Source organism: Quercus suber, unplaced genomic scaffold (genome assembly GCF_002906115.3).
Source record: "Quercus suber isolate HL8 unplaced genomic scaffold, Cork oak 2.0 scaffold_116, whole genome shotgun sequence".
NCBI lineage: Eukaryota > Viridiplantae > Streptophyta > Magnoliopsida > Fagales > Fagaceae > Quercus > Quercus suber.
Genome location: NW_027069581.1, coordinates 860772 through 879598, shown reverse-complemented (window position 1 = coordinate 879598; position 18827 = coordinate 860772). Strand labels below are relative to the sequence as shown.

Sequence of the window (18827 nt, the reverse complement as noted above, 5' to 3'; positions counted from 1 at the left end):
AAAAAATGTTTATTTATAAATTGGTTAAGAGGAAAATTTTCTACAAATCATTTTCGCGTATTTTTATAATCTGTGTAACTTATATGGATTGTTTTGATATAGTCAGCTGTTTTTCTTTTTAATCTTTTTATTTTTTATTTGACCATGTGATTATATCCTATGCAATCCACATCACAGAGTCATTGGTTGAACTAGTAACCTTAGATTTTCTTCATATTTAATGAATGTAGGGGTTAGGGATGTGACCTTTGAGAGTGATTCCCTAAGCATCCGTAATTCGATCCAAGGTTTGGGTGTGCCCTCCTCCTCTGTTCAGAACATTGTTTCAGGAATCCTCCACCAAGTTCAAAGTTTTAGAACTTTTGCTTTTACACATGCTAAGTGTCCGTTTGGGAGCAGTTTATTTAGTTGAAATTGAATTTTTTTTACTAAAAGTACTAAAGATAAATGTAAAAGTTAGCTGAAATAGTACTGTGAGACCCATGAATAGTACCAAAAAGTACAGTGGGACCAACAAATAGTAGAAAAAAAAGTTAAATAGTAAAATAAGTTGACTTTTTAAGTCAATGCCAAATGCAACCTAAAAGGCAAGGAAATGTCACTGCCAATTTACTGGCTTAGCATGCTGCAAATGTTGAGGACTTTAGTGTTTGGCTTGAGGAGTGTCCTAGCCAAATTATGCATGCGTGTGCTCATGATGTACTTCCTTTTTTGAATTCTAAATAAAATTTAAGTCTTCTTATAAAAACAAAGAAAAAAAAAAAAGAGTCAAATGACTTATTTAAATAATAGACGTTGATAGTTTTATAAAATTTGTCATATAATAGATTGAAAGAGATTCCCAAATTGATTTGAAAAAAAAGTTAAAAAAAAAAAATACAAATAGGAAACATCTAAAAAAAAAAAAAAAAAAGAAAAAGCTTACCAACCATTTTCTACCATTTATAATTTTTTTTCAACTTTTTGAAAATGAATGGCTTGAAAGAGGATTTGTACTTTGTTCAACTGATCGAACCTATGAGTATTTATCTTCAAAACTCTCTGCCTCTCTCAATTGATATTCAACTGATCAAAACTGGAAAATTTTAGTTTTAGATTCTTAACCGATCAGTCTTTTCATGCATCATTTGTATATGGATTCACATGCATTGCATTGTTTTCTTTATCTATCTTGCATTTTTGTAGTCATATCTCTTATAGTTTCACATACAATACGCATACACTTTGCTAAATTGGGTCCTCAACTTGATTTAAAAATTGATTGATTAATTTTTGAGTTTTGTACATTTTGGTATATGTTATTTTTCTTGATTTGTGAATTGCTAAAAATTGGATATATATATTTTTGAGATATGGTGGATAATAAATGTGTAAATATTTTCTCTAATCTTAAGGTTGATTTGAGTTCAAAATATCTTGACACACAAAAAAAAAAAAGAAGAAAACATTGCATGCTAATTTTTTATATCATTGATATCTATTTTGTACAATCTTAACTGATTGTGCCTGGAATATTTGCATGCATTTGTTTATGCTTCACATACTATCAAGTTTGCATATATTGAAAGAGAGACTATTTGTATTAATGAGAATCCTTAGTTTTTTTTTTGTTTCGTTTGTGTTTATTTTTTCCCCACATCCTAAATTTTTCCCAAAACTATTTTTCCTATTTTTATAGGGGGAGAAAACTGTTTTTAAAACTTGTTGCTCTTCATAGGGGGAGTTGCCTCTATTTTCTATAGAGCATAATTCTTTTGTGTTCCTTGATTCTCTATTTTCTCTTGCCCTCTGTTGTGTATGTTTTCTGTCTACCTTTTGATTGTATTGTCTTTGTGAATATGTGACAAAAAGGGGGAAGAAATAGATGAAATTTGGGAATCATGTTGAAAATGTTTTTAACTACTTTTATTTTGGGGGAGATGAAATTGTTTTTGGAAGGGGGAGAAATTTTTCTTTCTTTTTTTATTTTTTATTTTTTATTTTATTTTATTTTATATGTATCTAACTCAAGGGGAGAGTTAGTTTGCATATTTGTTATTTGCTGTTATTGCATATTTGTTATTTTTTGTTCATCTATCTTTATTTCCACACATGCATTGATGTGCTTTTTTGAGTGTTTCAGGAAAGACAGGTACATTTCGATCAAGACATTCTGCCTCTTCTTGCAACTTTTGGGTTAGAAGTATTAGATTGAAATTTGTGATGTATTTGGGCATCTATATATATAATAATAGGTGAAGCTGAGAGAAATTCAAATTAGAATTCCAAATTAGAGTTCCAATTTTGCGTTATGTCTTAAATTATTTATTCCTAAGGAATTTTATTTCTTAATTTTAGAATCAAATGTGGAATCATATCATAAATATTCATCCAAGTGAGTTATTAAGTACAAAAACCAAAAAATTTAGAATAAATGAATTGTTTAAAAAAAAAAAAAAAAGTGCTTCACAATAATAATAATAATAAAATATGGACAATTTACATTTTATACCTAATAATATCCTTATAAAATTTTTTAAAGAGTTAACAAAATATAAAAATGACTATAAATAGTATTTAAATTATATATATAAGAATTATATTATGTATCTTATTGGATATCTTTAAGTGTATCAATGCATATGCATGGAGTTACAAGCTACTTTTATTGTAATTGGGTTGTCCCTGTATTTGAGCATTTCATTATGTATGTAAGTTTTATCACGAATTGTTAAAGAGGAAGATTGTTAGGTTCTAAAAGTTTAAAACAACTGGCAAACTGTGAACACAAACTTGTCTAGATATAGATTCCTAAGTCTATAGGTTTATTAGACAATGTTAAAGGTGTTGCAAGTCCAAATACAAGGAAAAGTAAGCTGCAGGTTTAGGAAATTTGAAACATGCCAGGTTTGATCGATCGAAAACAAAGCTTGACCAATCGATACACGGATTTGTAGGATTTAATTAAAGTTCAACAGCTCATTAAGCCTATTAAATGATTAGGATTTTAGATCTAATTCTCCTAGTATTTAAAAGAAACCCTAAGGCACGTTTTATTATGACTTTGGAGGTGCTCTTTTGAGATCTAAAAAGAATTGTGCCTTCTCATTTCAAAGTCACTACCAGAATTCCATTTACACATTATGAGAACCGGTAGATCTGAAGTTGCTGCAACAAGGTCATACATAGCTGATGATTTAAAGTTTTGAGTGGGATTTTAGAGTCACAAACGTGAGTTTTGTGTGCGACAAATTCAGATAGAAGAGTCCGTGGATTTGGAGCTGCAGATGGTCGTGTTGTCTTCTTTATTTTTTCCACACTTTATGATATGATTGTTTGTGTTTAACCTAGATCTCATAATAAAACTTAGTATCAACTTGTTTAATCAATTAGGTTAAACAATCTAAGTGTATAGGGGTCTAAACAAAACAAACAAGCAATTTTGGAGAAGACCCATAGGTTTCTGGTGTTTCTAAGAAAGATGAAAGAGAAGAAGTTACCAAATGAATATGAACCACTATTTATACCTAAAGGATTGTGACCTTTCAATAGACACATTTTAATTCAATATGTACATTTTTTTGTCAATAGGCATCTTTTCATTCAATAGTCACTTTTTTGGTCAATAGACACTTTTTTCATTTAATAGGCTTATTTTCGGTCAATAGGCACATTTTCAGTCAATAGGCATATTTTTGTTTATAGGCACCTTTCAGTCAATAAGCACCTTTAATATATATCCAATATAAAGGCTTATGACAATTCAATTGACACCTTTTGATATATCCAATATGAAGGGTTATGAAATTTCAATAGTTGCCTTTTGATATATCCAATTTGAAGGGTTATGACATTTAATAGGCACCTTTTGGTATATATATTACACCATATCTTGTATATATCTATAAATACAACACAAACTAAACTAGAGATGCAACATTCTGTCTCTGGTTCCTTCCCCAAAAAAACTAATAAATAAAACAACATTTCTTTTTTCTACCTAACTAATAAAACTTTGCCCTATTTCTTTCAATATATATATATTAATTTCATGCATTTTTGCTTTTTACTCTAACTAAAAAATAATGGTTTTTTTTTTTTTTTTAAATTCATCTAGTAGCTATTCCCGTGCATTACACGGATTAACAACTAGTCTGAAATAAAACTAAAACTAAAACTAAATAAGATTCGACTTGTTTACAATCTTATGAATAAAGAGAGAAAATAGTGCAGCAAACTGATGTTTCTTAACGCAAGAATATAGGTCAACAGTTGGTACCGTAGCCGTTGGGACATTAGTGCCTCGATGGCTGAGATCATAACCATCATATGAAACCAATATTTGTAATATTCCATTAAGTCTAAACTCTTTTCCTAAAAGGTGGGTTCCGGTTAACTCAACTGGTAAGGTTTCTGAAGGTTAAATAAGAGATCTGGGATTCAATCCCTGCCTACACCAAAAACTGATTGGTGTCTTGGTCTGATGATAAAAAGTTATCATCAGGAGCGGACGCTATAGGTTTAAACTCTCTCAAAAAAAAAAAAAAAAAAAAAACTCTTTTTCTAAACGGAGATATAATATCACCCCCAACTTCTTTTGAGCTTTATTATTCATTTGACAGTCATTAGGAGAATAATAAATCTCACAGCGGTCCAGTTCAATATGTCTTAACTCTTAAAACATATCAACATACCAACTAGAAGTCTCCACTTCCATGATCAAGACAAATCATCTTAGTTGATATGTTATAGTCTTCGCAGATGAAATGCCCAATTTCATCACCGACTACGAACTAAAATTCTGAGTTTACAAAGAACTTGTGATTTATATCTTTCTGTGACTTTTCACATAAATCACATACTATGCATCTCATGGACTAAGATAATGTCCCATTAGTTCATGAATGGTCTCATGCAATTAAACAACTTAATTATTCATGACATGCCAATAAATTGGATTTTAGGGCACAAACCCTAACATTATACATGTCATTTAAAGAAGATAAATGAAGTTTTTTTTTTTTTGGTTAAATTCAATTCAATTCAAAGATGATACAATTTTATTCATTCAATATGAGAAATACATTTCTTTAAATGGAGAGTTAAGAATGAAATCAGAACCCTCTTCCATCCAAACAGTATAGGTTCCATCTCTTTGGTATACACATTTCGATTGTATTTTCACAGCATGCATGCAACATTTTAACTCTTAATACTTTTTCAATTTATCCTGTTATGACTATTCTTCAACTTTACTTGTTTTTCTTTGTAGATCAACCTCTAATTCTACAGCTTTAATCGAGTTGTACGTCTCTGAATCAATAATGAATGCCATAGTGAGAACTGAGAAGCTTGTACTCTTTGGGTTTTTGATAATAATACTAGGTTTGGTTAAAACTATAAACATTAATATTTACTTTTCTATTTGCAGGGTTTCTTCGCTTTGATGCTCATTTTTGGGCTGTATTCTGCTGATTTGCCTTTCTCAAGTGCCGCAACGATTTTCAGTGTGTTAAATTATGGTGCTAAGGCAGATGGGAAAACAGATGATTCCAAAGTACATTTTTTATTAATTCCCTCGTGAATTTTAGTTTTTTTTTTTTTTTTTCCTTCTATTTCTGGTAACTGTAAAGCCTAGTATATATAAATTACTAAAAATTATGTACTACGTACAGGCATTTTCGGCGGCATGGAAGGCTGCATGTAGCGCAACAACTCAAAATCCTACAGTCGTTGTCCCAAGTAACAGGAATTTTTTGGTTTATCCTCTTAGTTTTAATGGACCATGCAAATCTAGCAAAATTTCATTTCAGGTAACGAGAAAGATATATAGTGCAGAATATATTACTTTACGATAAAATTTAGATACAATTATTTAGATACATATTTTTTTAATTAAATTTAAATACTATTTGTATTGACCAATAATATACATAATATTATCTTTTTAAAAAACAGTTAAATTTAATACAATCAGATGTTTAAATTCAATTGAATAATATAATGTACTGCACCTAATATATTGTACTTCAATTTTTGTCATTTCTTTATATATATTCTACAAAAAAAAGTTTACATCTTACATTAATAAATCTCATGTTTTGATTCCTATTTTTTTTTTCTTTAATAAAAATCACATGTCCAAATATAGTGATGGCAATCAGCTGTATTTAGCGGAGTTTTCAACCCAAATAGGAAGAATTTGTCCGTTTTTTATTTTTTATTTTTAAATAGGTATGAGATGATCAGTACAAATTCACATTTGTAGAACATTTGTATCAACTTGTGCAAATTTTTTTTATCTATTTTAGTATAAGAACTTGTACTCTTTTTTTATTTTACATACTCACTTTTCCAAACACCACATATCAAATTTTTTATTTTATACTACATTTCATTAAAATGCCAATTTTTCTTGAGTTTTTTAATTGTTTCTCTTTTTTCACACACAACCACCATCATTCACTCTTTTCCTTCATCCTCAGAATACATAAAAAAAGAATAAACAACTAAATGCAAAATAAATGGTGTCAATATAAATTTACAAGATTACTATAATAAATATGTAAATTTACACAATTATACAAAAACTAACGTGGCTTATTTTTAAGCAAAATTTTGAAAATTCTACACATTTGTCTATTCTACATAAACTGATGTGAATGCTCTTAGGATATAGGGCTGAAGGATTTGATTTTTATACTATATATATATATATATATATATTTATATGTATTCAAATCTTAATCAAATCATATTAATTAATTAAGAATTAAATTTCGCTAAATAATATTTCAGATATTCACTTTTAGGTTAATTCTAACAAATATTATGTGTTTAACAGTCCCAATTCATAGTAACACAAACAAATGGGTTTGAATCTTTAAAATATAAATGAAAGGATGAGTTAATTAGTATGGGATTCCTAAATTTAATAGGATTTAGTATGTACATATATATTTAGAGTGTTTGGTTTGAAAAGGTTTTATTTTTTGCTTCAAACTCAACCCACTGCTTAAATATGGGGGAGAGATAGGAGAGAATCATATTGTCAAAACGAGAGAAACATGTTTTAGGCACACACAATAATTTAAAGAATTAAACACTAAAGAAAATAATATAAATTTCATTTCCGAGTGGTAAAGAAGAAAAGAAAAGATGATAAGCAATATTATATACTGATTGAAATTTGTACAGTTAATAGGGACAATTAGTTCGCCATCCTCACCAAGTGTATGGTCGGGGCGTGACAGAAGCAAGTGGCTAACATTTAATGGTGTGACCGGACTCCTAATCACTGGCACTGGCACCATTGATAGCCATGGCTCGGGTTGGTGGGGCCAGTCTTGCAGGGATCACCCTAACCTGGTACGTAATATATATAGATACAAACCCTATACAATGATTGGTATTAATCAACTTTAAAGTTCAATCATAATTAATCTTTACAATTCAGTATCTCACATGTCTTTCTTTCAATGTCTAATTCCTTTTTTATGTTTTTTTTCCTTCCCCAGAAGGGATGCACTTCATCGGCACCAACGGTAAGTATCATATATTATACATTGAGGTCTACTTTTTACATGAGTTTTTGAGATTATATCATATTTTTGCACTATATCGTTTATTTCTATTTTTGTACTATATGCATGGTATTTTTTTTTTTATTATTGATATGATAGAAATTTTTTTTTTTTAAATTTTAAATTTATAACATCTGCTCCTGATAATAACTCTATCATCAGACCAAGACACCAATCGGTTTTTGGTATAGGCGGGAATCGAACTCTAAATTTCTTATTTATCCATTAGAGACTTTACCAGTTGAATTAACTAAAACCTACAGATATAATAGAATTCACATCTATAACATTTGCTGTATTTTGATTACTCTTTGTTATATGCATGGTGTTTTTATGATTAATTAAATAAGTGTGATTTCTTAAAAACATTTTTACTATATATAATATTTATCTGTACGGTGTATTAATTGCAGGCATTGTCGCTCATATCTTGCAAGCAAAGCACTATTAGCGGCATTTACTTCGTTAACAGTGCCCAAGTGCATTTAGTGATATATCAGAGTAATGATATTTTGATTAAGAATATGCATATAACAGCTCCACAAAATAGCCCTAACACTGATGGCATCCACATTGAAGCCTCTCAAAATGTCCTTGTCAATAACTCTGTCATAGCTACAGGTAAGAAATTTTAGTCACTTTTGTTCAATCAAACTAATTAATATGAGACCAATATGTAGTAATAATTCAATTTTATTATAAAAGATTTATAAACTAATATAATGGATATATGAACATACTCAACATTGCATAATCAACAGGTGACGATTGTGTTTCCATTGGAGATATTACATCTAATATTAACGTCTCATTCGTTAATTGTGGACCAGGTCATGGAGTAAGGTGGGTCATCTACCTACGACATTTTTTCCATGCTAGAATTCCTTTATTTCTTCAACCCAATCCTCTTTTGATTTTGGAAAAAAAGAATAGTAAAATACTGCTTTGTCTACACATTCACTCCACGCTTTAAAGTAGAAAATTTACTAATAATTAGGATTTAAAAAAATAAAGTGATAAAATATAATAAATAAATAAAAAAGAAGCAGTTTCGCATCAAGGACTAATTACATTTTTTTTTACATTTAATTAGATAAGATAATCATTCAAATTAAGAATAAAAAAGGTTCCAAGATTTGTTGTAGAAACTTCTTGGCTACTATAAAACAAAAGGCTAGCTACAATGCAATTTTTTTAACTTCGTGTTGGTTACCATATTTTTCACCTTAGGTATGTATGTTTGTAACAAGTGATTAATTTCTTGTATTCACGTTTCTTTTTCAAAACAGCGTTGGAAGCTTAGGCAAGAATGGAAATTCTGTCAAAGTCGAAAACATTCATGTGAAGAAAGTTAATTTCAAGGGAACCACAAATGGAGCTCGGATCAAGACATGGCAGGTAGTAAATCTAGACCAATTCTTCTTCTTCCTTTTTTAGAGAAATAATTATAGTTAATTATAATGTTCTGCTATTACAATATTTGTAAAAAGGTTGGACTGGGTTACGCTCAAAAGATTTCATTCGAGCACATCACCTTAAAATCAGTACAAAACCCAATATATATCGATCAAAATTACTGCGATATTAAAGGTTCCAGAGGTAACTGTGGACAAAAGGTAAATCAAACAAAACTTTGTTATATATAGAATGGTAGTTAATTTCTTGTAAGGTAAATGTTATATATGTAATACGAATTAAATTTAACTTTTCTAACTACGTACAGTCAACTGGAGTTAAGATAAGCCAAGTGACCTACAACGACATAGTTGGAACATCAAGCACATATGTAGCAATTAACCTCAATTGCAGTAAATCTGTTGCTTGCACTGGAATAACTTTGAGTAGCATACAGATTAAATCAGATAAATCTGGACAGCAAGTCATCTCTAAGTGTACTAATGCCCATGGCACCAATTCTGGAGTGGTTCAACCTAAATCTTGTCTACAATCTTAACCAGATAATCAGGCTATATGTATTTTCCATTAATGACTTATTAGTTTTTATTTATTTATTCTAGATTTGGGACATCAAGGCGCACGGTCTATGATATATTTCTCATGTGCCGAAAATGTAAATAAAAAGTAGCAAAGAAGCAGAATTGTAACTTTTATTTCAATGTAATTGAGCCAGATTCAGTACTTTATTGTGAATTAAGACCTAGTAAAGTAATTGTCCATCGGTACATTCCCATCGAAATGCAAAGGCAATTAATGTTTATAATCATATGAGATGATTCTAGGATAATGCTCAGTAATTCATACATGCATTATAAAAGGGCACTGCTGCCTCATAGAGAAGGCCATGAACATCCCAAATGGCAACTGGGTGGGAAGAGTCATTACAACACAAAAGAACTAAAAGAAAACATACTTCTAAGTTGCAAAGAATTTTAAGGATGACTTATACAAGTTACGTGAAGGAAAAAAAAAAATTTCTTTCATCTGAAATGAATTCCTTCGGTGATTTAAAGTGATACTATTGAAAATAATAATAAATACAATGAAAAAGAAAAAGAAAAAAGAAAAACAATAGTCTATGTGGCCTAGGAATGTGGAAGAGAAAGTCTCCCTATGGGCCCACGATGAGCTGAAGCTATTGAGTATTGACAGGTTTTCTGATTTAGTTCCCATTGTTATTCTCTACCAAGTTCACTTCTTCAACTGCTCTATACCAGATTATCTGTTTGGGTATTATGTAGTTTTTGATATCTTATTTGCTAAATATGATACAAATAATATAGCTTTTAGTAGATTATTCACCAAATGTGTAATAAAAAGCTAAAAGTTAAGAGTTAAAAGTTTTTGCCAGACAATTTGGAAAAATTCACATCATGCCACATATTCCTTGTTAGCCTTTTGGTCAATAGAAACATTGTTCTTTCCATAATCACAATTACATTATGTATACTAGCTTCTGAGCACGCACCTGAGACTCTTCTTCTTCTTTTTTTTGTAAAAGTTAATAATTTACATAAATTATAATTTGGGATTAGTATATTTTTCAATCACAAAAAAAAAAAAAAAAAAAAAAAAAAAAAACTAGGAGTGTGATGAAAAATTATTTCACCACAAACGCTTAACACTCATCATATTCCGAGGTTTTTTTATTTTTGTGATTGAAATATATATTAATCCCAAATTAAAATTTATGCAAATTATTAACTTTTACCCAAAAGAATAGAAAAACCTCTGAGCATGCGCTTAGAGGCTAGTATTTTTTAATTAAGTAATCACATGGCCGAATCTTAAAAAAGGAACAACACCTGAAATACTATACTTTTGTCCTAAAAAGACATATTGATCATAGAGTGTCACAATTTCTTTTTTTCTTTTTTCTTTTTTTTAAACAAGAGATATCAATTTTTTTTTTTTTAATCCTAAAAGGCAACCAGTTAGTCGTAAAAAGGTAGCTAATTATTGCACATCCATAACAAAATTTTCAAATGCTAAAGACTCCCACGTTGTAAACTTATAATTTCTTTTTATTCAATTTTTTAAAGCATTGCCTACAAAATAAGACCAAAATTTTGTTTTTTCTTTTTAACAATTTCAAGCAAAAAATTAAAAAAATTATAAAAAAAAATCATTTTTTAGATTTTAGAATCCTCTACTAATAGCCTACTAACCAGCACGGTTTTACATGAAAAAATAAAATAAAAGAAAAAAACCATGTTTTAGGATTTTAGAGCATCTCCAACAAATGTTGTATCGGGAAATTTGGAGAATTTAGGCCACTATTCACGCTCCAACAGCTTTGGTACACACACAACTTTTGTAAATTTTTTTTTGAAGTTGCTACAGTGCTTCTCTTAATTTAGAGAACACTGTAGCAACTCTATTCCCTTATTTTTTCTTAAAAAAATAGTCGGCTGAATAAAAAATATATATTCTTTCTCTTTCCTCCTCTCTTCTTTGTTCATCTGTCTCTCTCCCAAACGGTAACATAATCAAAACACAAACACAATCTAAAATCAGAATAGAAACATAGATCAAGAACAGGGAAAAATACAAATTTAATTAGAACAACAAATCTAAAATCAAAACAAAAACAACAGATCAAGAGCATGAAAGCCTATCTAAGCTCCACTGTAACAACAAAGTGAATCAGAACAAGAACAGAAGGAAGAAAAAAAAAAAGAAAAAAAAAAAGATAGACGAAGGCCGTGTGTGTGTGTGTGTGTGTGTGTGTGAAGTGAGCTGAAGAGGAAAGAGTGAAGAGTGAAGTGAGCTGAAGAGGAAAGAAAATAGAAGTAAAATAGAAATCAAAAAATTATGCTAGAGAGTGTTCTAGAATCAAGTAGAAATAAAAAAAAAAAAAAAGTAGAAAAAAGAGAGCTAGAGAATGAAAGAGAGAGTCCGGAGTGTTCTTGAATGTGAGGGAGAAAAAGAAAATAAAAGAAGGGGTGAGGGATAGATATAGGCTGACATGTGTGTGGAGGATAAAAACACGAAAAAAAAAACATATAGATGAGAATGAATTGAAAGAAAGGAAAAATAATATAAAAATAAAAAATCTTAATTGACAAATGCTATCACAATATTTTTACTATAAATGTGTGTGTGTGTGTGTGTGTGTGTGTGTGTGTGAAGTGAGCTGAAGAGGAAAGAGTGAAGTGAGCTGAAGAGGAAAGAAAATAGAAGTAAAATAGAAATCAAAAAATTATGCTAGAGAGTGTTCTAGAATCAAGTAGAAATAAAAAAAAGTAGAAAAAAGAGAGCTAGAGAATGAAAGAGAGAGTCCGGAGTGTTCTTGAATGTGAGGGAGAAAAAGAAAATAAAAGAAGGGGTGGGGGATAGATATAGGCTGACATGTGCGTGGAGGATAAAAACACGAAAAAAAAAACATATAGATGAGAATGAATTGAAAGAAAGGAAAAATAATATAAAAATAAAAAATCTTAATTGACAAATGCTATCACAATATTTTTACTATAAATTTTAAGTAATAGATTGTTATTAGTTAATATTAGTAGTAAAAAAATAATTTTAGTGATGAGTTCAAATTAAAACTAGTAACAAATTTTCAAATAAATTTTGTTGTAAAAGTATTGCGAAAAATGTTGTGAACGTAACATTTTTTATTGAAAAATATAATTGTTGGGATGAATATATGAAGAATAAATGATGATAAAAAAAAGAATAATGAATGAATGAAGAAATAATATTTAAATGAAATAGAGAATGGGATAAAGAATTTGTTGGAAAGTGTATTTGAAAAAGTGAGTAAGTAAAAACTAAATATTACTGTTTATTCTCCAAACAGTACAAAAATTTGGAGAATCTGCTAGAGATGCCTAAAGAATCCTACATTTTCTTTCCTTTTACATTTTTTTTTTTTTTTTAACCTTTCCTTGTTCTGTTTGACGGTTGAGATTTAGGTTCTGGTGAAAAATAATATCCATTATTTTATTGTTTCAATTAATGAATTGTGAATCCTAGAACGTTGCTTTGATATTTTTTTACAATTTCAAGAAAAAATAAACCATGCTTTAGGTATTTTTATTCCTAAAAGTTTGCTTATTATTTAGGAGCAATTTTTTCCATAATTTTATAATTTTATCTTTAAAGAAAAGAGGAAAAAAAATAATAAAACACACGTTTTAGGTTTTTACCCAGGTATTTTGATTCCTAAAATTTTGCCTATTATTTAAAAGCAATTTTCTCCATGATTTTATAATTTTATCTTAAAAAAAAAAAAAAAAAAAAAAACGTTTTAGGTTTTTATCCCTGAAAGTTAGTCTATTATGTAGAAGTAGATTTCTCCACAATTTTTAAATTTTATCTTTAAAGATAACTTCACCCAGTATCATTTTTGCTTTTGCAAATTTACGTATATAGCAATTGCTTACATAATCATCAAATGTGCAATGAAAGGCACAACAAAGGACAATAATAAATTTCATATAGTAGGATATTTACAAAAATGGTCTTTAACAACTATTTGATAGATTGGCTACCACTTTGCTCACCCCAATTCATCAAATGTGCCTACTATACAATCTAACCAAGTTGTTGATATGTCACCCTAAAAAAAATACCAAAAAAAAAAAAGAAGTAAGGCTTCAATGTAAGAAAAACAACAAACAAACGTAATAGGAAGAAGAGAGAGCACCACTTAGAACACATACACTAAAATTGTGAGTCAAACCCACTAACCACAAAAAAAAAAATAGACAAAAATATATATCATTCCCACTATTTCAAAATTACTCATTAATTAGAGAAAATATTAAACACTCATCAAATTGACCAAATAAAAGAAAAGAAAAGATTAAAAAAATAAAGAAAAGATAAGATAATGACATGGAAAGGATAATGATAACAAAGTAAGAAAACCAAATATAAACCAAATCCTAACATAATGTTGTAATCAAATAAAAACAAACTTATACGTATACAAACAAAATATATATTTGAATCGGTTTAAGTTAGCAAAGAGGCTAAACGCGATGGTTAAAAGAGGTGCAACCCCAGAAATTTTGAGTTTCAGTACACTTCAAGTCCGCTTCATGTGAACGTGGTGGTTTTTAGTTTCACTACACTTCAAGTCTCTTCATGTGAACGTGGTGGTTTTGAGTTTCACTACACTTCAAGTCTGCTTCATGTGAAGGTGGTGGTTAAAAGCTATTTGATATTTGAAGCAGACGGAGGCTTTTTTTTGGAAGGGAAAGGCTGTTTTAGAGGATGGAGCAATGGGCATGTGTTTCCACCACAGTAAGCCTTAGCATAACAAATATCACAAATGAACACGTTGTTTAAGAGAAAAATATCACAAATGAAGGAGGTTCATTTATAGGGAGAGCCAAAGAGACAACGCTTACCTTTGCATGGCTACGTGCCTTTGGCATTTTTTTTCCTTCTTGTTGATTTAAATGATCACGAGTTCCTTGAAGAAATATGTGAAAGAAATTACCCAATACACATTCCTTGAAGAAATATATGAAAGAAATTAAAGGTGAGGTTGAAATAGAAGGGCTATTTTACACAAATATTTGATTAGTTTCTAGAATATAAGAAGTTGTTCATGAATTAGAAAACCAAAATAGAAAAACCAATGTACATTAACATACACATACCATTGAGCAGGGGCAAATTGAGCATAATAAATAGAAAAATGATGATAACGGAGAAAAGAAGATTAATACTAAATTGAGAGAATTTGATAACTGAAGAAGAAGCAATTTGAAAACCGGTATGATTGTATTGAGAGTGCGGTCCTATATTTGTAAATAGTGTTTTATGTGAAAGTTAAAGAAGCATTTTTACAAAATTTTGCCCCTACTTAAACGTAGGCTATAGGGATATTTTAGAACCTAAAAAAAAATCTGGTCCAAACAAAGAAGCCCCATAAATAATAATATAGATATATGAAAGACAAACAACCCTAAATTTCGGAGTCATTTTGATTTCACCCCCTAGTTTTTTTTTTTTTTTTTTTTTTTTTTTTGGAGAAACACACACATACACATACAAGAGAAAGAAAAATAAGTTCTAACACAAAGACACGTCACAAACTACATTTAAAATTGTGCAAGAATTAAGTACAATACTGAGATGCTATTCCTTAAGTTTCTCTCTTAAAATTATGTAATATGGATTTTTTCTCTTGAGATAGTGTATTTTTCAGTAAAGTAGCGACATGACTAAATCTTAAGAGGATGACTTAAAGAACAACACTTAAGGTATTGTACCTAAGTTTTGTCCCTCAAATATTATGATAACTTTTAAGGAATGATGAGATAAATTATACTACAAAAAACACACTCTTAAACAATGTGGTTACCCCTAGTATTTAATTATTCAAATTCATACCCCTAACATTATTTAACGTTATAACACCAATCCTTCCATTTATATCCAATAATAAGTTGATCATTAAATAAAAAATACATAATGAATCATCTTTAATTTAAAAAATTCCACATCATTTAAAAAAAATAGAAATCATTACATAAAATAATTAATATTTACCAAATCTTTAAAAACAATTAACTTTACGAAAATCTCTCCATCTCTCTCTGAGATTAAAAAACACAAAAAAATAAAATAAAATAAAATTCAATCTCAAACCTGATCAATCTTTTTTTTTGGTACCAATCTCTCCATTTCAAACAATGAAGCTTAAGGTAGCGGATATGGCTAACAAGCATGTCCCTGATTTATCATCCAGATCGACAAACAAATTAGGGAACATGCTTATTAGCAATATCCGCTGCTTTGCCAAACTTAGAACGACCACTTTAATTCAGGGCTTGGAACAGACCAGTTTGATCCAAAAGATGACAAGAAGAATTAAGATGAAGAACGACCACTTTATTTCAGGCAGGTTTTATTTTATATATAGCATTTTTGTGGTGCATCATAACAAATTAACAATATAACATACATAAGCAGGGTGGCCTTATCGCATGCGGATTTCAAGCAAGGAAGGTAGTTTTAATGTTTGTTGAGTCACGGAAAGGGAGCTTATAAAAAAGTAAGGGAAGAAGAAAGAATAATTTCTTTCATCTCATTGGGTGCATGTATTGATTGTGAAGAAAATCCAATTCTCCGGATAATATAAAGGTCTACAATTTAACCACTATAAAACAATCATGGAGGCTAGCGCAATAAATTATGACACAAGGTAGAGCCTAATATTTCAAAATTTCACAACCAATAACTTAATTTGAGATTGATTAACAGGATCCCTATCTTAGTATCCAAATTACCAAATTAATGGATAGCTCAATCTCAAAGTTAGATGTTCAAAACAATATATATATATATATATATAAGATAGGTTCAAGTTACACCTGGTGTAACTCTTATAAGCTTACACATTTTTTACACCGTAGATTTCTAAAAGATCTAACGGTAAAAAAACATTATTAAATGCTATTATTTTCCACCTTACTACCTAATTAATACTAGCATTCTCTCTCTCTTTCTCTCTTTTAGAAATTAATTTAAGGTGCACATTATTAATACGCTCACAGATCAGGAACGATAATTGAGAACTAAGCAATTAATTTAGACAGTGAATTGAATAATGCAAATTAATCTCAAATCAAGATGTTTGCATTCCCTACAGTTTAGTGTGGATAGCTGTAATTAATCAAAAATGAATCAACTTCTCAATCCCTAACAAAAGTAACAACAATCCAAAAACTGAATTTCAAGATTTTGTTTTCACTAGGCTAAAACCAGGTAAACAAGCTCTAGCATGATACAAAATTTTGAGATGTTTAACTGACGCAAGATACTGTGAGAAGAATTACATTCATATAAACAAAATCAACTGACAATTTACAGATTTTACTAAATAGTAAATGGATACAAAATACAGATACTTGATACATTCAAAATATACAGCATATTGAATAGATCGACAATGACATGATTCCCTCGAGTCAATGAAAATTTTCCCTCTATTTCATGAAACATTCTCATAAAGCCAACCTTTGAATTGTCATTTCCTTGAGTGAAGTCACTAATCTTCGAAACACCTTAAGATTGTGGCCTACTTTATCCTGAAAAGACAACCACCACCATGTAAATATCCAATTCTAAAATCCATTAATGCAAATACTAATGACTTTATATGACATGAACCCTGACAACTACAACCAAACCAAAAGATTTTCGCATTCACATTTAATTTTTGAAGAATGATCTCAATCTAAAACCACAGCAAGGCCCTTTGGGTCTTGCTACAACCAAATCTCTATTAAAATGAAAGAGTGGATTAAGGATTCAGAAATGCTTTGTTTACAAAAATAAATAGTCACCAAAAAAGGGGGGATGGATCTCAAGATGATCCTGACATACTAGGAGAGGAAAACCAGACTGAAGATCTTATTATCTTGGACTGAAAAGACCAGTCTTGCTTCTGGCTTCTAGTCCTACCAACATTTTGTTCCTAGTGATAGACTTGATATTCTTTCAGTATCAGATCCTCAATCCATTGAAGGTAAGGATTCTTTTTTCCTTCACTGTAGAGATCTTAATTCATAAAACTAAACAAACAATAATGGAAGGAACGATCCAGACATATTGGATGACCACTATATAAAATTATCTGCAAATTCATTTTCTTGATTTTGACATTTTGTTAAGGAGTTTTTTTTTTTTTTTTTTTTTTTTTTTTTTTTTTTTTTTTTTTGAGAAGCAGTAAAGAGAACTTGAATCCTATTAATCACCTACCCTGCATCTGGAATGGCACGTCCACAATGAGGCTCATAACAGATTTCATTCAAGTGGGAATGACATGGAGTTTAAGGCTACTAATTTGTAACCAGTAAAAGAAGCATACCTCACTTAGTAATTCAAGCCGTTCTAATGTCGGAATTAGCTCTTCACATAACAAAGATACGTCATCCCCAGAGTCAGACTTGTCACCATAAGTAATTGTTTTCATGGTTCCACTAGCATCTGATTCGACAGAACTGCAAACCAAAAACAAAATTAGCTGAGGAAAAAAAACAATATTCAATCTCAAAATGACATAAAAGTATAAATGAAGACAAGAATGGATCTTTGCTTTCAGGTCCACCTATCCTGGAAATGGATGAGGATGACATTTAGCACTTGTTCTGCAAGTGGAACTAATAGACCGATTAGCTGATCTCTGCTGCCAATAACCTGACACATTTCCACCATTGCAATATACCTCCTGTACAGTACAAGAAGCAATTTCAAAATCAATAAGAACACATTACATGCCCTGGGAGAATACAAAGAATAAATGTGACTAGAAAATTCAAAAGTTCACCAAGATACACTTATTAAGGCCAGCAATCAAGGAAGGTCCAGATGGACCTTTAGCACTTACACAACATAGGTTTCTTTTGGCAAGCATGTTATATGTAATTGCAAATGATCTAGCTCGCATGTGATACCATTTAGAAAGCATAAGTAGTTAGCCAAGTAGCCAACAGAAATTACTGGAAGCATATTTGTGACTTGCATTAGGAACATTTGAGTTCAAGTAACAAATTTCTGCATTACTTGAAGGAATTCATGTTTAACTGCATCCAACTGAATATCATCATTACACATTAGAAGTTCTATAATTAAGATTGTCCATTTAAAAGAAATTAACATAAGAATAGGCCAAAAAACAAAGAGCCTTGTAGCTCAATGGAATTACCTAGTATCCTTTATGAGGAGAACTAGCGTTCGAATTCCCCTTCCCCACTTATTGAAACGATTGGATTATGAACATAAACCAAAAGGACTAACGTTTGCCATCAGTACATTGCAATTGGAAGAAGGGCAGAGACT

General features: G+C 30.0%; 2 protein-coding genes across 3 annotated transcripts in view; one reads left to right on the top strand and one right to left on the bottom strand.

The window, feature by feature from the left end:
- Positions 1 to 9516, top strand: part of LOC112008955 (polygalacturonase) — a 29657-nt gene extending 20141 nt beyond the window's left edge. Inside the window, exons 2-11 of the mRNA XM_024041313.1 lie at positions 5252 to 5333; positions 5411 to 5536; positions 5655 to 5792; positions 7177 to 7347; positions 7497 to 7523; positions 7976 to 8183; positions 8324 to 8405; positions 8852 to 8960; positions 9053 to 9178; positions 9286 to 9516. Of these exons, the coding sequence (XP_023897081.1) occupies positions 5252 to 5333; positions 5411 to 5536; positions 5655 to 5792; positions 7177 to 7347; positions 7497 to 7523; positions 7976 to 8183; positions 8324 to 8405; positions 8852 to 8960; positions 9053 to 9178; positions 9286 to 9516 (1300 nt within the window). The remainder of the gene's footprint in view (positions 1 to 5251; positions 5334 to 5410; positions 5537 to 5654; positions 5793 to 7176; positions 7348 to 7496; positions 7524 to 7975; positions 8184 to 8323; positions 8406 to 8851; positions 8961 to 9052; positions 9179 to 9285) is intronic.
- A 7197-nt stretch (positions 9517 to 16713) lies between these two features.
- Positions 16714 to 18827, bottom strand: part of LOC112008930 (nuclear pore complex protein NUP205) — a 41981-nt gene continuing 39867 nt past the window's right edge. For both annotated transcript variants that reach the window (XM_024041298.2, XM_024041299.2), the window contains exons 43-45: positions 18097 to 18216; positions 17857 to 17989; positions 16714 to 17074 (exon numbers count right to left, since the gene is read on the bottom strand). In XM_024041298.2, coding sequence (XP_023897066.2) covers positions 16991 to 17074; positions 17857 to 17989; positions 18097 to 18216 — 337 coding nt within the window. In that variant the 3' untranslated portion in view covers positions 16714 to 16990. The remainder of the gene's footprint in view (positions 17075 to 17856; positions 17990 to 18096; positions 18217 to 18827) is intronic.